This window comes from Puntigrus tetrazona, chromosome 16 (genome assembly GCF_018831695.1).
Source record: "Puntigrus tetrazona isolate hp1 chromosome 16, ASM1883169v1, whole genome shotgun sequence".
Classification (NCBI taxonomy): domain Eukaryota; kingdom Metazoa; phylum Chordata; class Actinopteri; order Cypriniformes; family Cyprinidae; genus Puntigrus; species Puntigrus tetrazona.
Window position 1 is genome coordinate 11,617,938 of NC_056714.1, and position 20,045 is coordinate 11,637,982.

Below are 20,045 nucleotides of genomic sequence, written 5' to 3' on the forward strand. Positions count from 1 at the left end.
GGTGGTTATAGAGTATGGATCCTGCGTCGTGTGGGTGTAAAGTTAGCCCGATCTAACGCAGGGACTGGGATCATTCCGCGTCTGTAACAAACGCCTCCGCGGCGCGAGCTCTTGGCCGCTAGGCCTCATTTCCATTTCAACACTTGCGCGGCGATTGCAACGTGGCGTCAGATGTTTGGAAATGATCCTAGCTAGATTTCTCCGAGGCTAGCTCTCACAGACTGCTCTTCTCGACGCACCGCAGAAGTCGTCTTTTATAAATCCGGTTTTGGGATCGATAACCTTAGAGTAGAATTTTCTACAGCGTGCGCTTCGTAAAGTAGGCCGCGCAGCGTGGCTCGAGTCAAAATAATTAACTCGATAAACTAGCCACGGGTGTGCTAATAACTAATGATGGTGAAACTATTTTATTTTGTAATTATTTGTGGACAAGGATCAGTGTCAAAATACTGTTGAAAATCAATATATATAATAATATGAGTAAAATGCTAAATAATATTATTTTTTTTAATACAAATGCGCCTGTTAAGCGCAAATGCTTTAAAACAGGCGTTGATCGGCTTGCAAAAGGTTTGTCAAGAACATGGCTTATCTAAATAGATTTTAAAAAGAGATGTTTTAAGACTGTGAAAAAGAGCGGGTATCAGTCGAGTTAGTCCAAGAGGACACACATGTCCACAGAGTTCAGATCTTGGGAGAGCAGGCCGAGGTAATCAAATGTGTTTGTTTGTTAGCTGTTCATTCAGATATCGGGCTATTTCGAATTTCAACGTATAGCTAGATATTGATATTAACAAAAACCGAACAGAATTAAGTTTTAGTGCATGCTGTCAGATCGCAACACCGTTAGACGCACGCGTTCATCAAAGGTGAACTAAATCTGTAAACTGCGGATAAGCTGATAATTATAATAAATTATATAAACTAAATAATTCATGTTAAAAATGTGTTGAATTCCCTTCTCATTCTCAGCGGCAGATTGAATTACGCGGAGTGCTGCCTCAACACCAACCCCCTGTCGAAGGTTTAATAGGCAATAAAATTTAATTGCTGAACTCCAAAACGTTACAACTCTTGGCCGGGAGACTCCCTGTGTCGTCAGATACAGTAAGGGACTTATTTGTGTACGCGGCATCAAGTCATCAATCTCCTTCTCGGGGCTTTCTGTTTTAGTCTACAAATTTGATGGCATCCAAAACTTCCCACGGGTTCGTTTCATACTGTTTTTTTAAAAAATCTAAATTTAACGCCAACTAGGCTGCGGGGAAATCAACAAAGATTAATAAAAAGAACGTAACGCGCAATTACACACCTAACCGCGTATTAATTTTGCGCACAAATAGTTTTCAGCATAACTGATATTTTAATTAGCGATTACAAACATACGTTTGGTGGCCTTATGCGTATCTGTTTTTGCCCGTCGAAAAATCATTAATTCTCCCAAACGCACATTATCATAACCAACAACCAAAAATGTAATCTATAGCAATATGCACTTTAAAAAGCCTAAACTGTTACCTCGTTTAATAGCAACCTGTTATGTCTTGATCGAAGAAATGAATAACACGGCTGATATTTTCAATAGCAAGTACAAATTTATTCTATGAAAATATGGCGCTTTGCCGGCGAACGATACAAAAATAAAACGTGAAAAATATCACTTTCTTTCCTGCCATATTTTCTCTGTAAACAAAAATTATAACTCGATTATTGAAAAACTTACCTCATTGATTAATGGTCTAGGCCTATTTTTTTAAGTCACAATTAAACACACAGACCATCAACGTGAGAAAGATATTGACGTCCCTATAATGAAACTTCAGTTAGAGTTAGTAGCTCAAGTGTTGCAGGTCGATTGTTGTAAGCGTCTCGGAGAAGAAATCAAAGGCCTCCGTAGATAAACCGATGGGGCTGTCTACAGATTCTGACAAACTTGGGGACACGGCGTCTGAGAGGTGCAAGCAGGAATCGTTGGAGAAAACGTTGAAGTCCTGTAAAGAGACGTCCAGGGCCGAGGGACTGCCATTGTCCTGAGCAGATGCACAATCCGGGGCCATTGTTGGGGCGCAGATAGGAACAGTGGGTGACGGGTTGGGAAAATGTTTCAGATGTTTGTCATTGCTACCTAAAGGCGAGACAGTCGCGCTTTGGGAATCACTATTGTGTCCATTCTGTGGCTGTTGAGAAGTTAAGGTATTCTGCTGAAACGGATAACCCTCTCTTTCCAAAAGCGCCCCCGATACATTGTTTGCCACTTGCTCGAAAAAAGATTTGCCGTCCCCCCGCCCGCCCGCCTCCTCCAGGCTCGGCGGTTTCCCGTCGCCGTGGTGGTTCTCTTTACACTGCGTTTGCCGCTTGTGCTTCATCCTCCGGTTTTGGAACCAAACCTTGACCTGGCGCTCGGTGAGATCCAGCAGAGCGGCGATTTCCACGCGCCTCGGCCGGCAGAGGTACTTGTTGAAGTGGAACTCCTTCTCCAGCTCCAGCAGCTGAGTGTTGGTGTACGCCGTTCTGAGTCGGCGAGTCGCCCCGCTGCCGCCATCAGAAATCTCGGGCGAGCCTGCGAAGGGATCACAGCGTTATGCATTATTGATACGCCGCTAATTATAACTCTTGATTTTTTTTTTTTTACAACGCCGCCGTGGGGCTTCAAGCTGACCCCGCAAACTTGTCAAATATATTGCGTTTCTCGGGGAGCGTAAATTGTTTGCGGGAAAAGAGCCACGGCGCTTGAATAATTTGTGTCCTCGTCCCCTATGCCAGAATATACTGATGCGTCTGGTGCGAGTGCGGAGAGGTCCGAGTGAAGATTAATGAACACGCCAGCTGCCGAGTTGAGTAATGGCAATCTATCATTCTTCATTACTGTCAAATATTAAAATTCATGCCCTACACTACAAGTAGCTAACACGGAGTTTGGGAGCTGTACGGGACAGGTCCTCCGCATCCAAAAACTAGCAAAAAAAACTTTTAGGTATTCACTTGTTCGCACGACCCATGAGGATAACGAGCCATCTTGCACGGCCTTGCTCTACGCAGCTGTCGAAATCATTAATAATCGTAATAATAAAAAGAATCATTTGCATTGCGTTCGAAATAAATCGCAAAACAATACAAGTGCATTAAATCCAAATACCTTGAGGGGAGAAGTATAGCGGACCGGGGTCGGCGGTGGTTGTTGCTGTCGAAGTCGCTGTCTGGTTTTTCTTGGATGCTTTTTTCTCCTTCATCCAAGGGTACTCTGGGGGTAAGGATGCGGCAGGCAGCGGGCACGAGCCATTGGGGTTCTGCTTGGGCCGGCTGTGGCGAGGGTGGCTGCCGGGGTTCAGGCTTGGAATGGTCTGCTCAAAAGGAGGAGGAATCAGTGTCGACTGTGAAAGCGTCGAGCTCTTGATTGATGAACTTTGAAATGCATCACCGACAGGGGGAAAAGATGTCAGGCACTCAGCGAGCGACGGCTGACTATTGATAAAACCCGTCTCTCGCTCGAATTCGTAATTCATCTCCTCCAAGTCTTCCAAATTCGCCGCTCACAAATTTGTGACCCAAGGAAGATAAAATGAAATATCGTGCCGGGTTAAAAAAAAAACTATTTTGCTGATTACGGCCGTATGGGGACCGCGGTGCCATTAAACTATTGCTTTCATGGAGACAAGGTTGAAATTGGACCGTATTGCTTGTCACATGATTACCTCTGTCCAATGACAATTTGGGGTTTAATCAAAAGAAGCCACTGTCTGTGTGATTGATCGAAAAAAGTCCGAGAGGAACGCCTCACTCTCTGGGACGGGCTAGTTTATTTACGCATTTATGGTCAGTTTGCCCACTGCTCCGTAGAATGTAAGTATAGCCAGTACCTGAAACAGTGAGAGTGACAGTGAGTCCGTCTGCTGTTCCCCCTTTATTGTTCGACCGGCCCTCGCCTGAAGATCCCCCAAACACATCAACTGGACACTTAAACACACCAACAGCCAACGATCGAGGAAACCCATTAATCCCGAGCCTGGCTTTTTACTACTTTCTTAGAGAATGCGCGCTCTCGTCTGCCGGTTCACGAGCAGAGGCGCGCGCGCGCGTGCGTCGCGCGCAGACGAATTCTTTGAAAGCCCGGACGCGCAGCGCGCATTCGCAAAGCGCACTGACGCGTTACGCTCGCGCGTGCATTTAGTATTATTTTAGATATACCGATAAGATGCGTTTTAAACGACTGTAGCTTCGAACTGCATTCATTCAGAAACGTTTCAGGTTACACTCTTCCACCAACAGCCTGGTCCGATGAACATAAATGATACTCGGTGCAGAATTTGTGAAAATAAAACTTATAATCGCTCATTCGGTGTATTGTGTAAATAAGAACGCGCCGCACATTTTACCTGAATTGATCTTTACAGCCAAATCGTCTCTCGTGCGATAAACGCGTTAACATAAAATATAAGCGCATATTCATTAGCGTTTTACGTTCAAGAATGTGTCTTCTATGTTGTCCTCAGAAGTCTTTAGCTAAGTAGGTGTAGGCCTCGAGCACTTTATTGCTTATATTCCAAACAAAGAGCCCTGGAAGCCTGCACGCTATCAATCTTGCACGCCAAAAGGTCTGACAGCTTAGTGCCCTAAGAACACATTTAAACCATCTAACTCTCCCTTAGATCATATGTGGCCAGGAAGAAGAGAACAACGTGGTACTCACGGTTGAGAGTTTCCCTATTTCATGAATTAAATTTAAAAAAGTGGTATTTTCCGATTAAAGGATTGACCTTGATCGTAATTTTCAAACCGGATGTTCTTCGAATGGACCAGCACCGTTTCGGACCAAAAAAAGCCCGCCGTTTCATATTTTCGTTTTGGGAAAAGTCAGCCTTTATCGAAGGTTTTGGGATGAATAGGATTACATATCGATTGTAAAGAGAGAAAGCGTGTGTTTTCGCAGCTACACAGGAGCTATTGTGTGTAGATGAACGTGGGTGTCGGCATTCTTCAAAAATACCCGCTCCTTCCTACACATTTCCACCGCGAACGAAAAATCTCCGTCGTTTCCCACGAGCTGAACGTCGAAATTTATCAAGGACGAATCTTTACGGACACCGTTAATTGTCGTGTTAATTATGTGTTAATCTGTTGAAATGCTAATTCATATTTATTGCATTTATTCTCGTTACATAGGCCTGACAGAATGGATATGTGAGTATCGAAATGTATTGCCGTGCTTTGAACGAAAAGCCCGTTTTTTTGTTTTTGTAAACCGGCAATCGAACTATAAATCCCATGTCTTTGTGAATCTACTGATGCATGCACGTACACGAATACTGTATTTAAGCTATGCGCCTGTAACGTATCGGAAATGTGTTTTTGTATCTGTGCATTTTGAAATGAATTCGATAAATGATTTAATTAAGGTTTCACTGCGCAATCTTTTTTTTTCTATTTGCTTAAGTAAGATCCTCCAGGTCGAGAGTTTGTTGTTGAGTACGTTATTAAGTTATTCATTTGATGCGTGTCGAATAAATGCAGCTGTGTGCAAATAATACTTTCAGTCCACATTTATGGCTGACATTCAAATATTAATTAGAAACTGTTTGTTAAATTTTTAAAGCCGAGGTTTCTCGAAGGAAAAATCAATGGAAAAATTTTGTTGTTTTTTTTTTTTAATTTAATATTTTTTTAATTATTTGGCAGTTTGTGTAATTTTCGTCCACGTGCTGAATATGTTCCAGCACCATGTCTTTCTGGATATGTCTGGCTCGATGGACAGACCCGCTGACCGTCTGTTAGAATAAATTATGAATGCTGACGGTCATAAAAACAAGTTAAGAATGAAAACCTGGCTCGCTGGACCATCACACAAATGAAGCGATCAATGTGCTGTATTCAAAACGAATGCATTAATAGATCGAGTACATATAGGCTATATATAAAATTGATTTACTCATTTCAATATACGTAACCATTATAGGTGTTAAAAACAACAACGATAATCATTAATAAATATTATTATAATTTAATGGTGTTGTAAAACTCTTTTTATTTGTTTTGTTTTTTGCAAAATGCTAAATTGAATTGGATAAACATCACTGGTAAAATCTCTGCTTTCTTTTAATCGCGTGATTAAATACACACGTTGGGTCTTTTATTTTGGGATTTTATTGCGTTGTCTTAAATTCACACGAATTAGCGGTTTTATGTAAATTCAGAGGGCTGTACGGCAACATGCCTGAATAACGAACGGGGTTAAAATAAGGCGTCCCCGAATATAATAGCGATATGAGAATGAGATCCGGTCAGCCGAACGGCCTTGATCCCGGGGCGCTGTAAATACTTCTGCCTTAGGTCAAGCGCATTCCCAAGCCCGTTCGTTTGTGTAAGAACGGCCAGGGATTGATCTGTTCGTATCCTTCTCGGTGAGCTTTGTAAATGAGCGCGAGTGAGGCGTATATGGGCTGTTTATGATGTCTGCGCGGGCGGCGGCGGCGGTTGATGGATGACCCTCTACCCACACACATCGCGCCGGGTCGTAAACGAGCTCCCGAGCTCCTATTGTCGTGCTAGAGGTGTATGTCATTTCCGGGCATATGCACTTTACCCCTGCCCTGGGAGAGAATCGTGCACTTTTATTCAGGATATGACGTTGCGAGAGTATAGCCTCGCGCCACACGAAGATCGTTACCACGTTATAGTTTATTTTCCTGATGCTAAAACAAGACATTAAAGCGGGATAACTCCGTAAGCAGGATATAAATATTCTGGCTATTATTATTATTATTATTATTATTATTATTATTATGGTGGGATGAACCCAACGCGTAAAGATTAGTAACATCGCGTCCCGAATCACTGACTAGCTACTCTAATCATTTCAGCATCTGTTTTCACGAATGGACGATTTAACTATGAATTGGCAAGCGTGCGTTCATCAGTAGTTTTGTTTATTTTATTATGTAAGGCGAACCAAAAACAACCGGAGAGCAAACGCCTGGGCCTATCGGTTTACGTGCACGCCACTTCTTTTGTCTGCTGGAAAGCTGTGAGTCGGTTTACTGTAAATTATCAGGGTAATGTGATCCGGTGTCGCGCGGATCTAGTGTTACGCGTTGACCGTATCGCCAAACGCAGGCTACGGTAACCGTGTCCGATCCTCGGGGGGCACGTCTCTTGCGCCATTAAACGAAAACGCATTCTCGCCTGTATGCGGGATATGATCATTGGATTATAAAGGGGTGGCAACGAAACCTGTTTATTTTTGATGTTTTAGAAAAATAAATGGGCATTTTTTGGACCTCTTATTTTTCCTTACATTGCACCTAACCATTTATGTTTGAATGTTTCACCATTGTTTGCCTCGACAACGACTTTTCTTTTTTCCAAAACGACCATATTAGCTATTAAGAATAAAGCAAACAATAAATAGAGGCCTGTTTAGGTTAACCTGTATCTATAGGATGGCGTCCTGTATTGGAGCTAAAGCAGTCGCACGTAAAGAACGTTTATATTGGTAAAGTATATATTTAAAATATACTTTATGCTGGATTGTTATTATTATCATCAGCTGCCTTTGAACGAGATATGGTTTCCTTAAAAATAGCGTTTATACTGCAAGTGTGGAGGCTCAACATCGCCCCCTTTCTGCGATCCGACCTCATTTCGTGAACGCGTAAAGATGGGTTTCCTTTAAACGTCAAGGATTTTACGCAGCGAGATATTTCTAATGCACACCAACTTAACAATCGTGCATCGCTGTACTAACGATTCTTTCTTAAAATAAGGAATATTTAGGAATATTTCTCCCCGATACAATAAGAGAGCTAAAAAATAAACCTGCCTGTCTTTCTAATCTCAGCTCACTGATTAATGAAGCACTCCGCGCTTTCTGCCCTCATGCATTATGCATTTGACCGCCGTGCTACAGAATAATTGCAATATAGAAATGTACCTTATAGGCCTATCTTTACAGCCGAGCGAACAAGCTGAGCTTTCTTCCTCCGTTGCTGGTTTAAATCTATTTTTTTTATAGCCTTGTCTGCATATAGCATGGAAGCTGCATATTGCATGTTGCATTGCTATGTAGCCCAGTTTTCTACACAGGCCAGCGGAAGTCCGACACTGGGCGCATCTGTTCCCAACCGAAGGAGCACAATGGCTAAATAGCAATGGCAGATGATACCCTCAGAATAATACACAATGTGTGCAGTTATATGCACCTTAGAGTAGTCCGTTTCACTTTTGCTGCAATGAAAACGGGGCTGTGATGAACACAGCTAGGCCTAGCTACTACTGATCTAACATTTGGTGATCAAAACTGGTGACCTTTGCGCCATTGTAAAGACTCTCCTCGGCCTTTGAGTTAATTCCAATGTGGCGCATAACCGAAATCAAAACATTTTAATTATTACATGTAGAAGATAACAAGCCATTTCCACGTTTTCAACTTGAGGATCCACCGTGCGCGCCTTGCAGCTTCAGTCCAGTCCAAGTCTTTATCTTTACGTATCGCTTCCGATGCATGCACAGCCGTGCGACGGGTTAAAACGTATAGACGGGAACGTGATATGTAAATGGAGTTTACCCTTTTAAGCGAAAGAGGACAATGACTAACAACTGTCTGGTTTCCCGAAACACCGGGGTAAGTGGGACACGAGTAGCAGGTAAGTGGTGCTTTATCACTGAGGTCTCTTTCCCACAAGTGTTGTTATATATGTAAGCTACCGCATAGAAACGCTTGCGGATTAACATGGGTCCCAGAGCACTCGTAAGACCGCAAGGTGCTACTTAAATAGTGCTTTCCCCCTCCACCTTGATCTACGACACGATATAAACAACACGGAGGCATTGTAAAATGTTCAACCCAAACTATCAATTGCTTTTTAATCGCACGCTGAAATTCGCAAGTGTGGACCCTTTTTTGTTACCCGCGACGTTAACCCAGGTCTATTTTCTGTATAAGTCTTGTATAGTCTGTAAAATATTGAAAGATTGCGCATAATTGGTACCTACGTCCACTGGCGCACTTGCTCTTTTCGTCTTCATTTCTCGTCCTGCATTTTTATGAAAGCTAATGGGGTCCAGCGTTGTTTGAATCTCAGTGTTCTTAAAGATATATATTTTTCTAAAAGGCAGATGTTCAGGCTGAGGGTAAGTAAATGATGTTCTGACGTCTGGGTGATCTGTCGCTGAGCCTCAAAGCAGTCAAGCCCACCTTGTTCTCTGCATGATTATGACACCCTACACAGTACTAAAGTACACAGATAAAGTTTTCTCGCTTGTAATACATTCTAGCATTCCTGTTGGATCCATTTGGCTACATACAACATCCAGCACACCCCTCTGACCCCTGTTTAGGACCTGATACCTCTGCTACGCATGCTCTTAAGATCTACTTCATAGCTGTTTTAAACTGCAGGTACAACTCATTTGTGCCATACCGACCCATGAGGAGTGAAGCAAAGTTCTGGAACGAACAAGAACCACCTGATTGGGTTGTGCATGTTTTTGTTATGTATTTAAACCTCCTGCAAGGTTTAACTGACCAGGGTGTATGGAATGACTAGAGACTTCCAGGCAGGTGTGTCGGAGCACATTTGAGCTAAACTCGCCCTTACCTGTGTCAGGTCACCTGTTTGTAATCGTAAGCACAGCCGTACCGGTCAGTTTTCATTTCTAAAATCAAACCTTCCTTTATCTTCATGAGCCATCTGCATCAACTGAACGTGGACGTCTTGCATTTAGGCGAAGTCCTAAATTTTTCACAAAGGCCTGACCAGCAACCGACAGTTGTTGGCGTTCATCATTCTTGATAGTCAGCTAAACTATTTGAAATGGTAAATAGGTTTTGGTCGTGGCTGGTCCTTATTAAGCGCGCTTTCTACGGGGCAGGGTCCGCTTGGTCACTTTTCCACGGTTTCAAACAAACCGCTGTCTCCACCTGCTGGACGCTAATGGCAGCTCATGGAGGCCCCACAGCTCTGCCCAGTTTGGGTGTCTCACCCTTATCAGACACACCAGATATAGATCATTAAGGGCTGTATTAACGAGCTGATTTACTGATGAATCGGGTGCGTTAAACACGTGAAGGGGGGGCACCTTTACCAAAACGGAAATCCCTAGTTATGCCATTTAGACCAAAACCAGTGGACATTTGTATTTCATCTTTAAGTGAACACATCCGGGTAGCATAACGCATAGGTTAAACGTTCACTTTCTTGTCGAAGTTTAAACGGCCAAAATGCGACGCAGCGACGATAATGGACGCGAGAAACGGTTCAGTGCGTCAATAGGCCGCGTTTCCGTTGTCACTTTACGCATGAAGAGGCAACAAATGGCTGATCGGTTCTAATTCTAGCCGTAATTGTTGCTGAGGAGTAATAAAGTAATTAGGAGAGAAAAAACAGACAGTGGGGCTGAGCTCCATTTTACGATGCTGTCTGGGGTGGTGCCTTTGAAGAGTTGGTCTGCAGCGGTTTCCTTTTTTAAAAAAATAAATAAAATAAAAATTGCGTGTTAATTAAATACGAAAACGACAATAATAATAATGCAATAAAAACGAATAAGACGTTTTTTTAATTTTTATTTATTTTATAAAATACATCGTGCGTTAATTGTAATGCAGGCGTCCGAAAAGTCGTTCCAGTTCCGCCTTCAATCACTTTGCACCCCATAAACAGTTAAGACTGTGATTGTGGTTTATTGCCGCGCAGCCACTAATATCGCTTGCAGGGGGCAAGGCACAAATAGGACGCGCAGGCCTGTCTGCGAGCGTCAAACTAAGCTTTATTTATTCGGATAAACGGCATCCGGGCCGTTAACGGGACACTAAACAGTGGGGTCGCAAGATAACGGTAGAATGAGCGCGAGAACACGAGAAGTGTAAAACTGTTCGGGGAGGGGGCGGGCAAATATTTTTCGTTGTATAGCGTAAGAAATACCCCGGGATTGCAGTCATTGTCAACCTCGTTCAGCGGCGATTTATTTACGTCGAGCCTGGAACTTTATGTGCTATATTGCGCAGAAATGCAAGACTGCGATTATCAGTGACAACTTATTGCAATATCGCAGATTTGCACTTCGTTAGGCATAACCCTTGAAACCAAAGAAAAAAAAAAAGCAGGCTGTTATTTTCGTATGCGTCTGCCCGGACCACCGGTATAGAGAGTCTTAACGAAATGTATTATTTATCAGAAATTTATTTATGTACACAAGTGGAATTTGATTTGAAAACGACTAACACTGTGTTGATTTGAGGTATCGGCGTATGTGCCATTTATGTTTTCACACATAACATCACAAGCACGTAAATGTTACAAAATTCACTGAAATGAACGAGCAACACAACATAAATTAATCATAATACATAGGTAGTTCAAATACATCTAGGTAGTCACATTAAACATTGATACATTACGCTACAAGTCTTTTTTTGGAATTAAAACAAACAAAAAAAAATAGAATCATGCATATCATCAGCATTTCACATTTCGCAGGACCCATTTCCCTGAAATCATGAACTGGTGCTTTAAAAACTTTTTAAAAATAAAAATTTAACATATTTGACATTTACAGAATGCGGAAGGCTAGACCTACAACAAGCAAACCGAATAAAGAGAACTATCACCAACGAGCTGTATACAAAGACACAATGATATATACAAGCATACCCTTGGGTCAAAGGTTTGTGCAATGTACATCTAACATTACAAAATGTAGGCTATCGATAATAATCTACTGTGGTTGTGCATGAGGAAAAAGACAGGCTAATTCACGAACACCTTCGCACGAACCAAACAACTCCATCCACCGCAGTGCGCTTTTTTTCTATATATATATATATGTATATCTTTCCACTTTTAAATGTCTTTTGGACGATCTTTATTGCATTTCTTCATCTTCATCCTACGGTTTTGGAACCAAATTTTGACTTGTCTCTCCGTGAGATTTAGGAGTCTTGCCACTTCATATCTACGGTCGCGTGAGAGGTACATATTAAACAGAAATTCTTTCTCCAGCTCGAGAGTTTGATGCTTAGTGTACGGGCAGCGCTTTTTCCTAGTGGACTTCGCATGCAGCCAGTTGGACGCAGGGTTATCTGCAAGAAGGGTCGGGAGAGAGAAAGCTAGTCATGTTGCCACTTGAAAAAAAAAATACTGCGGCCATTTTATGATCAGCGCGCGAGAAGAAAGAAAAGAGTGTCGTGTAAAGGCTACGGTGCAATTTTGATATGCTGGAATGGGAAAGCGCGATCGGGGGATCGCGTGCATCTGGGGCTGCGGGTGGGTTTTATGTGATCGAAAATTTTATGTGCGAGCTGTAATTCCCTTTCTAGCTACTGGCAATTTTGGCAGCACTGAACGAGGGATAAACAAGGGCCTTGCTGTCTATCAGGAGAAAAAAAAAAGCTCAGAATCCTGATTGTGCGTTTTATGGCAACGATTTTACGTAGCATTTAATCGAATGTAATGTGTGGGACAGCGCTCTACAGTTATGCGTTACATGGCGTGTAGTCTACAGTGCAAATATGTGGCTTTTTTGGTGGTCAGATTCAATTGAAACATTCATACAGGCTATAAGATGCTGGTTTTTTTGCCACCCACAGAACGAAAGAAGAAAGAAAGGCCTAGTTAAAAGACCTTTAGCCTTCCTGTGGCCTGTGCTGTAAATGCTGCGCAATATATAAATGTCTAACTGCAATGAGCATGCGATTGTTGACAAGACCGGCTTTTGTAGAGTATACCTTTTTTTATATTAGGCTAATATACGCCTGATATAAAACGACGCCTCTTGGCTCCTTAAGGTGAAAGCAGCTGCATCCTGCGTGTTCAAACGCATTCCGATGTAAACTTAGCTTCACTTACTTGGGTCTATATCCGCCTTGTTTTCCGCAGGAGCTTTCTCGTCCCGTGATCCGTTGGAAAGCGCATCGTCCGGTATCTTCCTCTCCGCTCGGCTCGTGTTGCTGTCAGTCTCGGCCGCAAGCAACGTGTGCGCGGCGCACTCGCCGCTCCCGACCAGCGGTTCGAGTTTTATATCGTGATGTGCATCTGCGGATAATCCCGTGAAAGGCAGCGAGGGCAGCGGTTCCAACGCCCAGGAACGCACGGATGCTCCGTCGGTTTCTCCCGTTGAGCAGGGGTGATGGATGTACGGGTGGTAGGCGATGGATGAGCCCGGGGGCTGCACGGGCACCGGGCTCCACGACGCACCGAAAATTGATGATTTGGCTTGGAAAGCGTACTGCTCCTGTTCGCCGTATTCGAGCAGCGTCAGTTCCCGAGCCTGCTGCTGGACCACAGGTCCAGACGAGAACCTCGGCGCCAAATGATCGTCATTCTCGTGCGGAATGTGTGAGTCGGCGTAGTAACTCAGTGTCCCCAATGTCGACATAACAAAAACAAGCACGGAGAGCCCGGGAGAACGGATACACCCACAATGAAACTGACACAAAAGCAGAATCCGTTGAAATCAAGTAACTAACTACTTGACTTCGCTGTGAACTACAGACCTCTGATAAGTTGAATGGCTGCAGAGATTGGATTGGACGCGCCGGACACGTGACTGTGGGAGAGGACGCGGGAGATAAAGGGGAAAGCCTAACCGGTGCGCGCGGTTAAATGGCCTCCATTTTACAAGTCATATTTTTAATGGTATAGCCATATGCTTTTATGAAGGTGGATTTGATTTTATTCGTGTTGTTAAGCTTCAGCGTCTAATAACCGAGCGTAACAAGAAGGGTTATTTGAGAAGCGTTATTGTAGTATTTCCCTATCCGGTTTTTAATGGAGTAGGTGTACTGTTTGCAACGATAAAATAAACCCCCCAAACGCGTAGGCTAAATGCGTTGTCACATCTTTGCTCCGGGATCCAGCTAAATATTGCAGTCCAATTAAGCTATCCAGATTTTTTTTTTCCCCAAAAATAGCATATCTGCGATAAATGCACGCTGCTTATCTCGCACAAGAAGACATAAAATAGTTCGGACATAAAAAGGATCTTTACGTGAGCCGCATGTATACTTTATATGGCAGTAAGTGCCACTGGATGGTTGAGATATGACCTGCTAAGTGACCAGTCGTTCAGTAAAAACGCGCTCAAACCTTCAGTCTGGTGAAGCGCAGACTAGCTGAAATCAAACCAAATCTGAACGTGAACCGAGCTGGAAACAAAACGAAAAGCCTTGTCAGATACAAATGCATCGTTTGCTTTATGTTTCAAAGTAAGCCTCGCGCGTTAAAACCGTACCACAATTAAAACTATCAAACCAAAAAGATTAAAAGAGTGAAAAAAGATTTAATACAATTTAAAATGTTTGATCAACACTGCAAAAGCTAACGATTTTATAGCATCGGTCACAACGTTATTATCTCTTTCTGTTGTTGGTATTCTTTAATAAGCTGTTACAGGACAGAAAAAAATGCTTTGCCATATCCCACACATTCATTGAAATAGTAGCATGCTTCATAATTAAAAGGCTGCGTTTGTAAATATATTTGCAGCGAGCTGTGCGGCGTGTTTTATTCGGATATCAGCAAGATAACGTTATTATATACTGTTACGCAGTTATAATATAAAGCATGAGTGAATACAGTGATGTTTTATTAGAAAATAAATTTCATCATAATATATATATATATATATATATATTAAAAAAAAAAACAATAGAAGACAACCACGGCCGACCAGAGCTTTCTCTCCTTCTGGTCGATGGGCATCGCTGTGATCTTGTCCTCGGAAGAGTGGATCTCTGGGCACTTCGACAGACTTTGTTTATAACAGGGGCTATTACTCTGTTTTTCTTCGGGTTGTAACTTGGCTGTCTGGCCTGAATATGGCCAATAAAGCTTTTGTGTTTTTTTCCCCCTCCCGCCCAGCAGACGCATCCGGCAGCGTGGGCGTGCTCTTCGGTCTCGGACGCGCACGCGGCTTTGGCCGAAGTGCATTGATCGTAACCGAGGCCTTGCTAACTACACCTGCAACGCCGATATTCGCTTTTTAAACATATCTCCCTCCGTCCACGCGTTGGATTTGCGACGTTAAAACGTGCGTTACAACGGAGAATTTCTTGGTAAAATATGCTCGCGGGAAACCCTTAGAGTTCGTGTTTGTCTCGTTGTTGTGCTGAATCTCACTGCGAGGCAATTAAGACAGTTTCTTGTTGTGGGGATGTGAAATAGAGCCCAACAACATGAAACTACCTAAATCACTTAGCAGTTGTCCTTGTTTCTTGCTTGCGGAGGGGGGGATAAGAAGGCAACGTCGAATTTTGTATCTATTTATTTTCTGCACAAGCAAACAAGTACAATAAAATGGGTTTTTGCAACCAATGCCGTCTCATACGATTAGTTGGCTTTTCGTTGAAAGTTAAATTAAAACCCGAAAGACAGGAATAGAGCTGGTATAGGAATGATTGTAATATTTTTGGTGTGACTTATCACGGGACCGGTGCTGCGCGGATAATTATATAAATCATTTCATTTTACAGTCAGGAAAATTACAGTCATTGCTTCTCCAAAATCCCCGTTATAAAAAAAACTGTTTTGGAATACAATAATTGTGTTTAAAAGTAGGCTAAGATGAGTTTAGGTACATGCCTTTATTAATTTTCTGCCATGTGCGAATGATTAATTTACATCTCTTTAGCCTACGTTTCCAAAAAGGTGATACATTTGATGGCGCTGTTAAAATAACACAAGAAGTCCCGTCATGTTTAAAAGTTTCTACATTTTACCGATTTTTTTCCACTTATGCCTAGAACAGCAAATACCCGACAAGGTCGTACTTAGAAGAAACGCGTCGTTGTTATTTAAAAACGCTTTCATAATAGTTATAATTATTACAACATGCAGATACCGCAGTTATATACAATAAATGTACAATATAGTCTGAAGGCTATGTACAATGAACACCTCGAGCATTCGATATTTTCCTCCCTCGCTTTTACAGTGAAGTACTCCCGACAGTTTATAAATAACCATGACATGTTATGACGACTGGCTTGTCAAATAAAATTATACATAAACAGATAAAAACGTCAACAGTATACGACACACAATAAGTTATCAATAGTATCTTGCACAAGTCATATACGCACACACGCGCCCACGGAGACGGTTTGGGGCAAGTAGGCTGCCGCCGGTGGAGGAGGGCGCCAGAGATCTGCAAAGCGAGGGGGGCTTCACGAAAAACTGAAGTTGGCCGACAGCTCTCGGATTCGGTTTTCTCGACTCATCTTCTTCAGCTTCATCCGCCGGTTCTGAAACCAGATTTTGACCTGTCTGTCCGTGAGGTGCACGCTGCGGCTGATCTCGAGGCGCCGCTCTCGCGTCAAGTACATGTTGAAGAGGAACTCTTTCTCCAGCTCGAGAGTCTGGTGCTTGGTGTAGGGGCAGCGCTTCTTACGGCCGCTCTTCGCCGTCAGCCAGTTAGCTGTGTTGTCGCTTTTGTTATCTCCTGCTGGAAAAATTGAGACGGCGTTAGTCCGAAAATGTCCGACCGCGGCCCCCGTCTCGCGACGCTTTACGTCGAGACCGCGTGCGCTTGATGAACATCATTTAATCACTGAACTAACGTGTGATATCCGTGCAATAATTGCACGTGCTGTTGCGCACGCTAATCGTTGGATCGTAATCATCAAATGTAGTTCTTGTGATACTAACGTGTGCAGCTATGAACTGGGTTGCGATTCACGAATTCAGATTTGTGCGTTAAATGGTTATTCAGCGATGTTTTAAATCGCTGTTTGGCCTTAGTTTGTTGCAGGCGCTTTGTAGGTCGTTTCTTGCGGGAGGAGTGAGAGGATATTTTAGTTGGGCATCGCCACCGAACACACTGCGCTTGTATAAGGAAATTAATATTAAATGAATCAAAGCATGTGATTGCAACCTCGAGAGGTCATAAAAAGCGTGATGAAAAATAGGCTTGCTAAATCCATATACATATATAGACATGCGCAAAATGGGGATAGCCCTGGGTCGTGAGCAATAGGCCCTATTTGTTTTTTTTATTTAATCTTTGTTTTGTTTTTTTTTTAACTGAAGCACACGTTATTGCTGTCAACACCGACTTTAATATTTAGCTATGTAAAGGTTTGCATTTAACTAGTTGAACTTATTTATTATTAGCCAAATTAGTTTTATTGAACTATTTAATATGTTCTCGCGAGCAATATTTTTTAAATAGCCTTTATGCTACTATTTTTAAAAAGTGAGCTCTTAAATAAAAAAATGGTCAGTGCACATTGTATTTGGCACGAAGGAATGCTGTGTTATTTAAAGGATTAGGAACACGACTACAGAAGGGACATAAGCTGAATGTTTCTCTTTGTTTGCGTGATTGTGCTGCCAAATCTCCCCGGTCTAAAGCCTTAAATGGCATTTGCAAATAAAATCCGAAATATACTACATGCAAAAACAGTTCCATGGGCTGTGTTGTATCGCGCGCGCAAAGACGTGATTTTTACGCGCCCGAAGGACGCCCGAATCCTTCGGACCGGGCAGCAGCAAAACTAACCTTTTGCGACAGTGACCGCCTTCTCCGGGCTGTCCGGTGGTTCGGGAGACGAAGCGGTGCCGGTGGACCCCCTTAGCTCCTTGTTTCTCGCCGGGGCGCATGGTGCGCATGTGGGAGGCTCGTCGTTCTCTTCCCTGCTAGCTTCTGCTCCTATGGCTGAAAGAGAGCTGTCAAACCGGGCAGAGCGCTGAGCAGCAGCAGCAGCAGCAGCAGCGTGAGCCGCTACAGACTGGCTGTTGTCTGGAAAGCCTTTCGATGTGGCGCACGTCTGAGACAGACGGAAGTAACCGGGCACCGGAACGCAGCCGTTGTTGTTGCCAGACGGACACGAGTTCGGTGTCAGCCGGGAGTACGATATGTCCTCCGTGACGCTATCTTTCGGACACTTCTCAGACTCGTACAAGCAGTAAGAGTTTTCCTCTTTTATGGCGGGCGAGAACGACCGCGGGGCAATTTGGTTGTTAGGCTGTTCAATGCGACAGGACCTCGACGTCTCCAGCCACGTTTCCATGCCTTGGTACGGCCCGCACGTAGGCACCGCATTTTGCGAATTGCTCTCGTTCCGTTTGAGTCCAGAGAAATAGCCACAGTTAGACAGTCCGTAAGAATACTCGGAGCCCGGCTGCAAGTAGACTCCGCTGTTTTGGTAGTAGTGTCCGCTTCCCTCGGCCCTTCCGTGGATCAGGGAGTCTACCAGAAACGAATTTCCAGATGGACTATCGGAGCATGACATCTTCGTGGTATAATTTGACGGTGGAAGAAGATTGCCCTTTCTGGATGACATTTCTTGTGCAAAACATGCTGAATATAATTACTGATAACTACACAACTCAGTGTGAGCTAACAGCCAATTAAATCGCAACGAGCGCCGCTGACTCCTCCCTCCGCGCGCGCGTAACCCCCGCGTCCCGTATCTTTTTCGAGCTGCTAGATTTTTTTTTTTTTTTGGTAAAGTCGAATCTACATAAACCCGATCGGTCGTTTTTGAAAATATAAACGAATAAAAACCGAATTTCACGTTACGTTTAGGACCGCTGGCTTCGTTAACGCCGCCGCTTAGCCGCGAACCCCGCGAGCCGCGTAGTCTATATAAAACCGAAAAGCAACAAGGTATCGAAAAGGAGATCAAGTGCTAAAATAGTAAACCTTTATGATACACTGTAATTGCTCCAACAGCCCTTTAAGCACATAAACAGTGAGTTACAGACCGCTCTTCTGGTTTTCGTGCATGCGGTGGGTCAAAACAATTTATTTACTACACTCAAGTTCAAAACGAGAGGCGGCTTTCAGCCTGCTTTTTAGAAACGCTTTATGTGGTGGATGTGGATTTCCTTACTGTACAATAAAGATTTAGGATGTGATCATCTTGAAGTAATGTATAGGCCTGTATGGAAGCTTTATAATTACAACACTGGGCCACGGGTTAAAAGTAAAAACACACATATTTAAAGGCAATCGTGTTTAAATGTAATTAAATACAAACCTAACTATAAAGTTTACCGAATGATTAAACAATAGGCATTTTTACGCAAATGGTGTACGTGATTAAATTTACCTTCGCCTAGGTTTCAGGAGATTTAACATTTATCTGAATATCAGCCTGTGTGAAGTTTAGGCCGCCGTTGTGTATTCGTCCTCTGATTTGCATTTAATTGAATTAAATATAATTATATAAAATGTAGGTTTTTATCGTTTAAGCTTTTCTCGGCCTTAACGTTTTGTGGACTGCTCTACCTCTGAACTCTCTCCCCTTTTTGTTTTTACCCTTTCAGAAATGCTCCACAGACATATTCAGAAATAGGCCTGTTTCTTTGTTCACGGGATTAAACTCCTGCGTTTGGAAATAAACATAGGCTATTTGTGATTTAGAAAAAAGAAGAAGAAAAGAAGCAAATGCACGTGAGCACCAGCATGCAATTTTAAATATCGACCAAATATCACAACTACAAAAAAAAAAAAAAAGTTGAAAAATAAAACGAAATAGGTATACTTACACCAAAGTCGCCTACACTTGCTTGTCCCTGCTCCAGTAATCACGTTTTGATGCACTCTGTGGAGTGGAAGCTTATACCGAGGCTAACTAATGACAATGATGCCATAAAAGTAAAGGAAAAAATCTTATCACGCTTCTAAAGCTGAAAAACAGCATATTTTAAAGGGGAAAATGGGCAATTGATTATTACTTCGGCTACGGTGACTGAAGAATTGTAATAATTGGAAAACATTTATTTTTACTTTCTGCATTAAGAAATCGAAGGAGCTCAAGACGGGTAGCTATTGTTTTAAAACTCATCCGAAAAAGACTAGATAATTTTGTTTTTCTTTATAGCATCAAAACAGTTTGCTGAAGCTCTCTTGGTTTTATGCGGCGTGGAAATAAATAAATAAATACAAATACAAATAAAAAGCAAAATGTAACTTTTGCAACTTTTATTTAAAAAGAAAAAATCAAAATCTCTGGTCAGTTTGTTAAATTGGAAAAAAACAAATACTCTGAGACTAACAGAACCGTGAGGAGCGGTGCTACTTTATAAAGAAAAAGGTTTATATCCTTAAAC

At 42.7% G+C, this 20,045-nt stretch overlaps 3 protein-coding genes across 6 annotated transcripts; all 3 read right to left on the reverse strand.

Moving 5' to 3' along the window:
- Positions 1-1,575: 1,575 nt before the first annotated feature.
- Positions 1,576-12,968, reverse strand: hoxa2b (homeobox A2b). Of its 3 annotated transcripts, none has more exons than XM_043261171.1 (3): positions 12,837-12,968; positions 3,137-3,341; positions 1,576-2,560 (listed from the first exon to the last, which is right to left on the reverse strand). In XM_043261171.1, the coding sequence occupies exons 2-3, from the start codon at positions 3,228-3,230 to the stop codon at positions 1,830-1,832; spliced, it is 825 nt and encodes a 274-aa protein (XP_043117106.1). In that variant the 5' UTR covers positions 3,231-3,341; positions 12,837-12,968; the 3' UTR covers positions 1,576-1,829. The 3 variants fall into 3 exon arrangements, with proteins under 3 accessions (XP_043117106.1, XP_043117105.1, XP_043117104.1); XM_043261170.1 differs by lacking the exon at positions 12,837-12,968 and adding an exon at positions 3,858-4,012; XM_043261169.1 differs by lacking the exon at positions 12,837-12,968 and having other exon boundaries at positions 3,137-3,840.
- hoxa9b (homeobox A9b) lies at positions 11,162-15,407 on the reverse strand. The gene is made up of 2 exons (XM_043261175.1): positions 12,837-15,407; positions 11,162-12,070 (listed from the first exon to the last, which is right to left on the reverse strand). The coding sequence occupies exons 1-2, from the start codon at positions 13,363-13,365 to the stop codon at positions 11,832-11,834; spliced, it is 768 nt and encodes a 255-aa protein (XP_043117110.1). The 5' UTR covers positions 13,366-15,407; the 3' UTR covers positions 11,162-11,831.
- A 145-nt stretch (positions 15,408-15,552) lies between these two features.
- On the reverse strand, positions 15,553-18,666 carry hoxa10b (homeobox A10b). 2 transcript variants are annotated; one of them, XM_043261173.1, is made up of 2 exons: positions 17,488-18,666; positions 15,553-16,428 (listed from the first exon to the last, which is right to left on the reverse strand). In XM_043261173.1, exons 1-2 carry the CDS (start codon positions 18,269-18,271, stop codon positions 16,154-16,156), a joined length of 1,059 nt encoding a protein of 352 aa, XP_043117108.1. In that variant the 5' UTR covers positions 18,272-18,666; the 3' UTR covers positions 15,553-16,153. The 2 variants fall into 2 exon arrangements, with proteins under 2 accessions (XP_043117108.1, XP_043117107.1); XM_043261172.1 differs by having other exon boundaries at positions 15,553-16,431; positions 17,488-18,412.
- Positions 18,667-20,045: the final 1,379 nt, after the last annotated feature.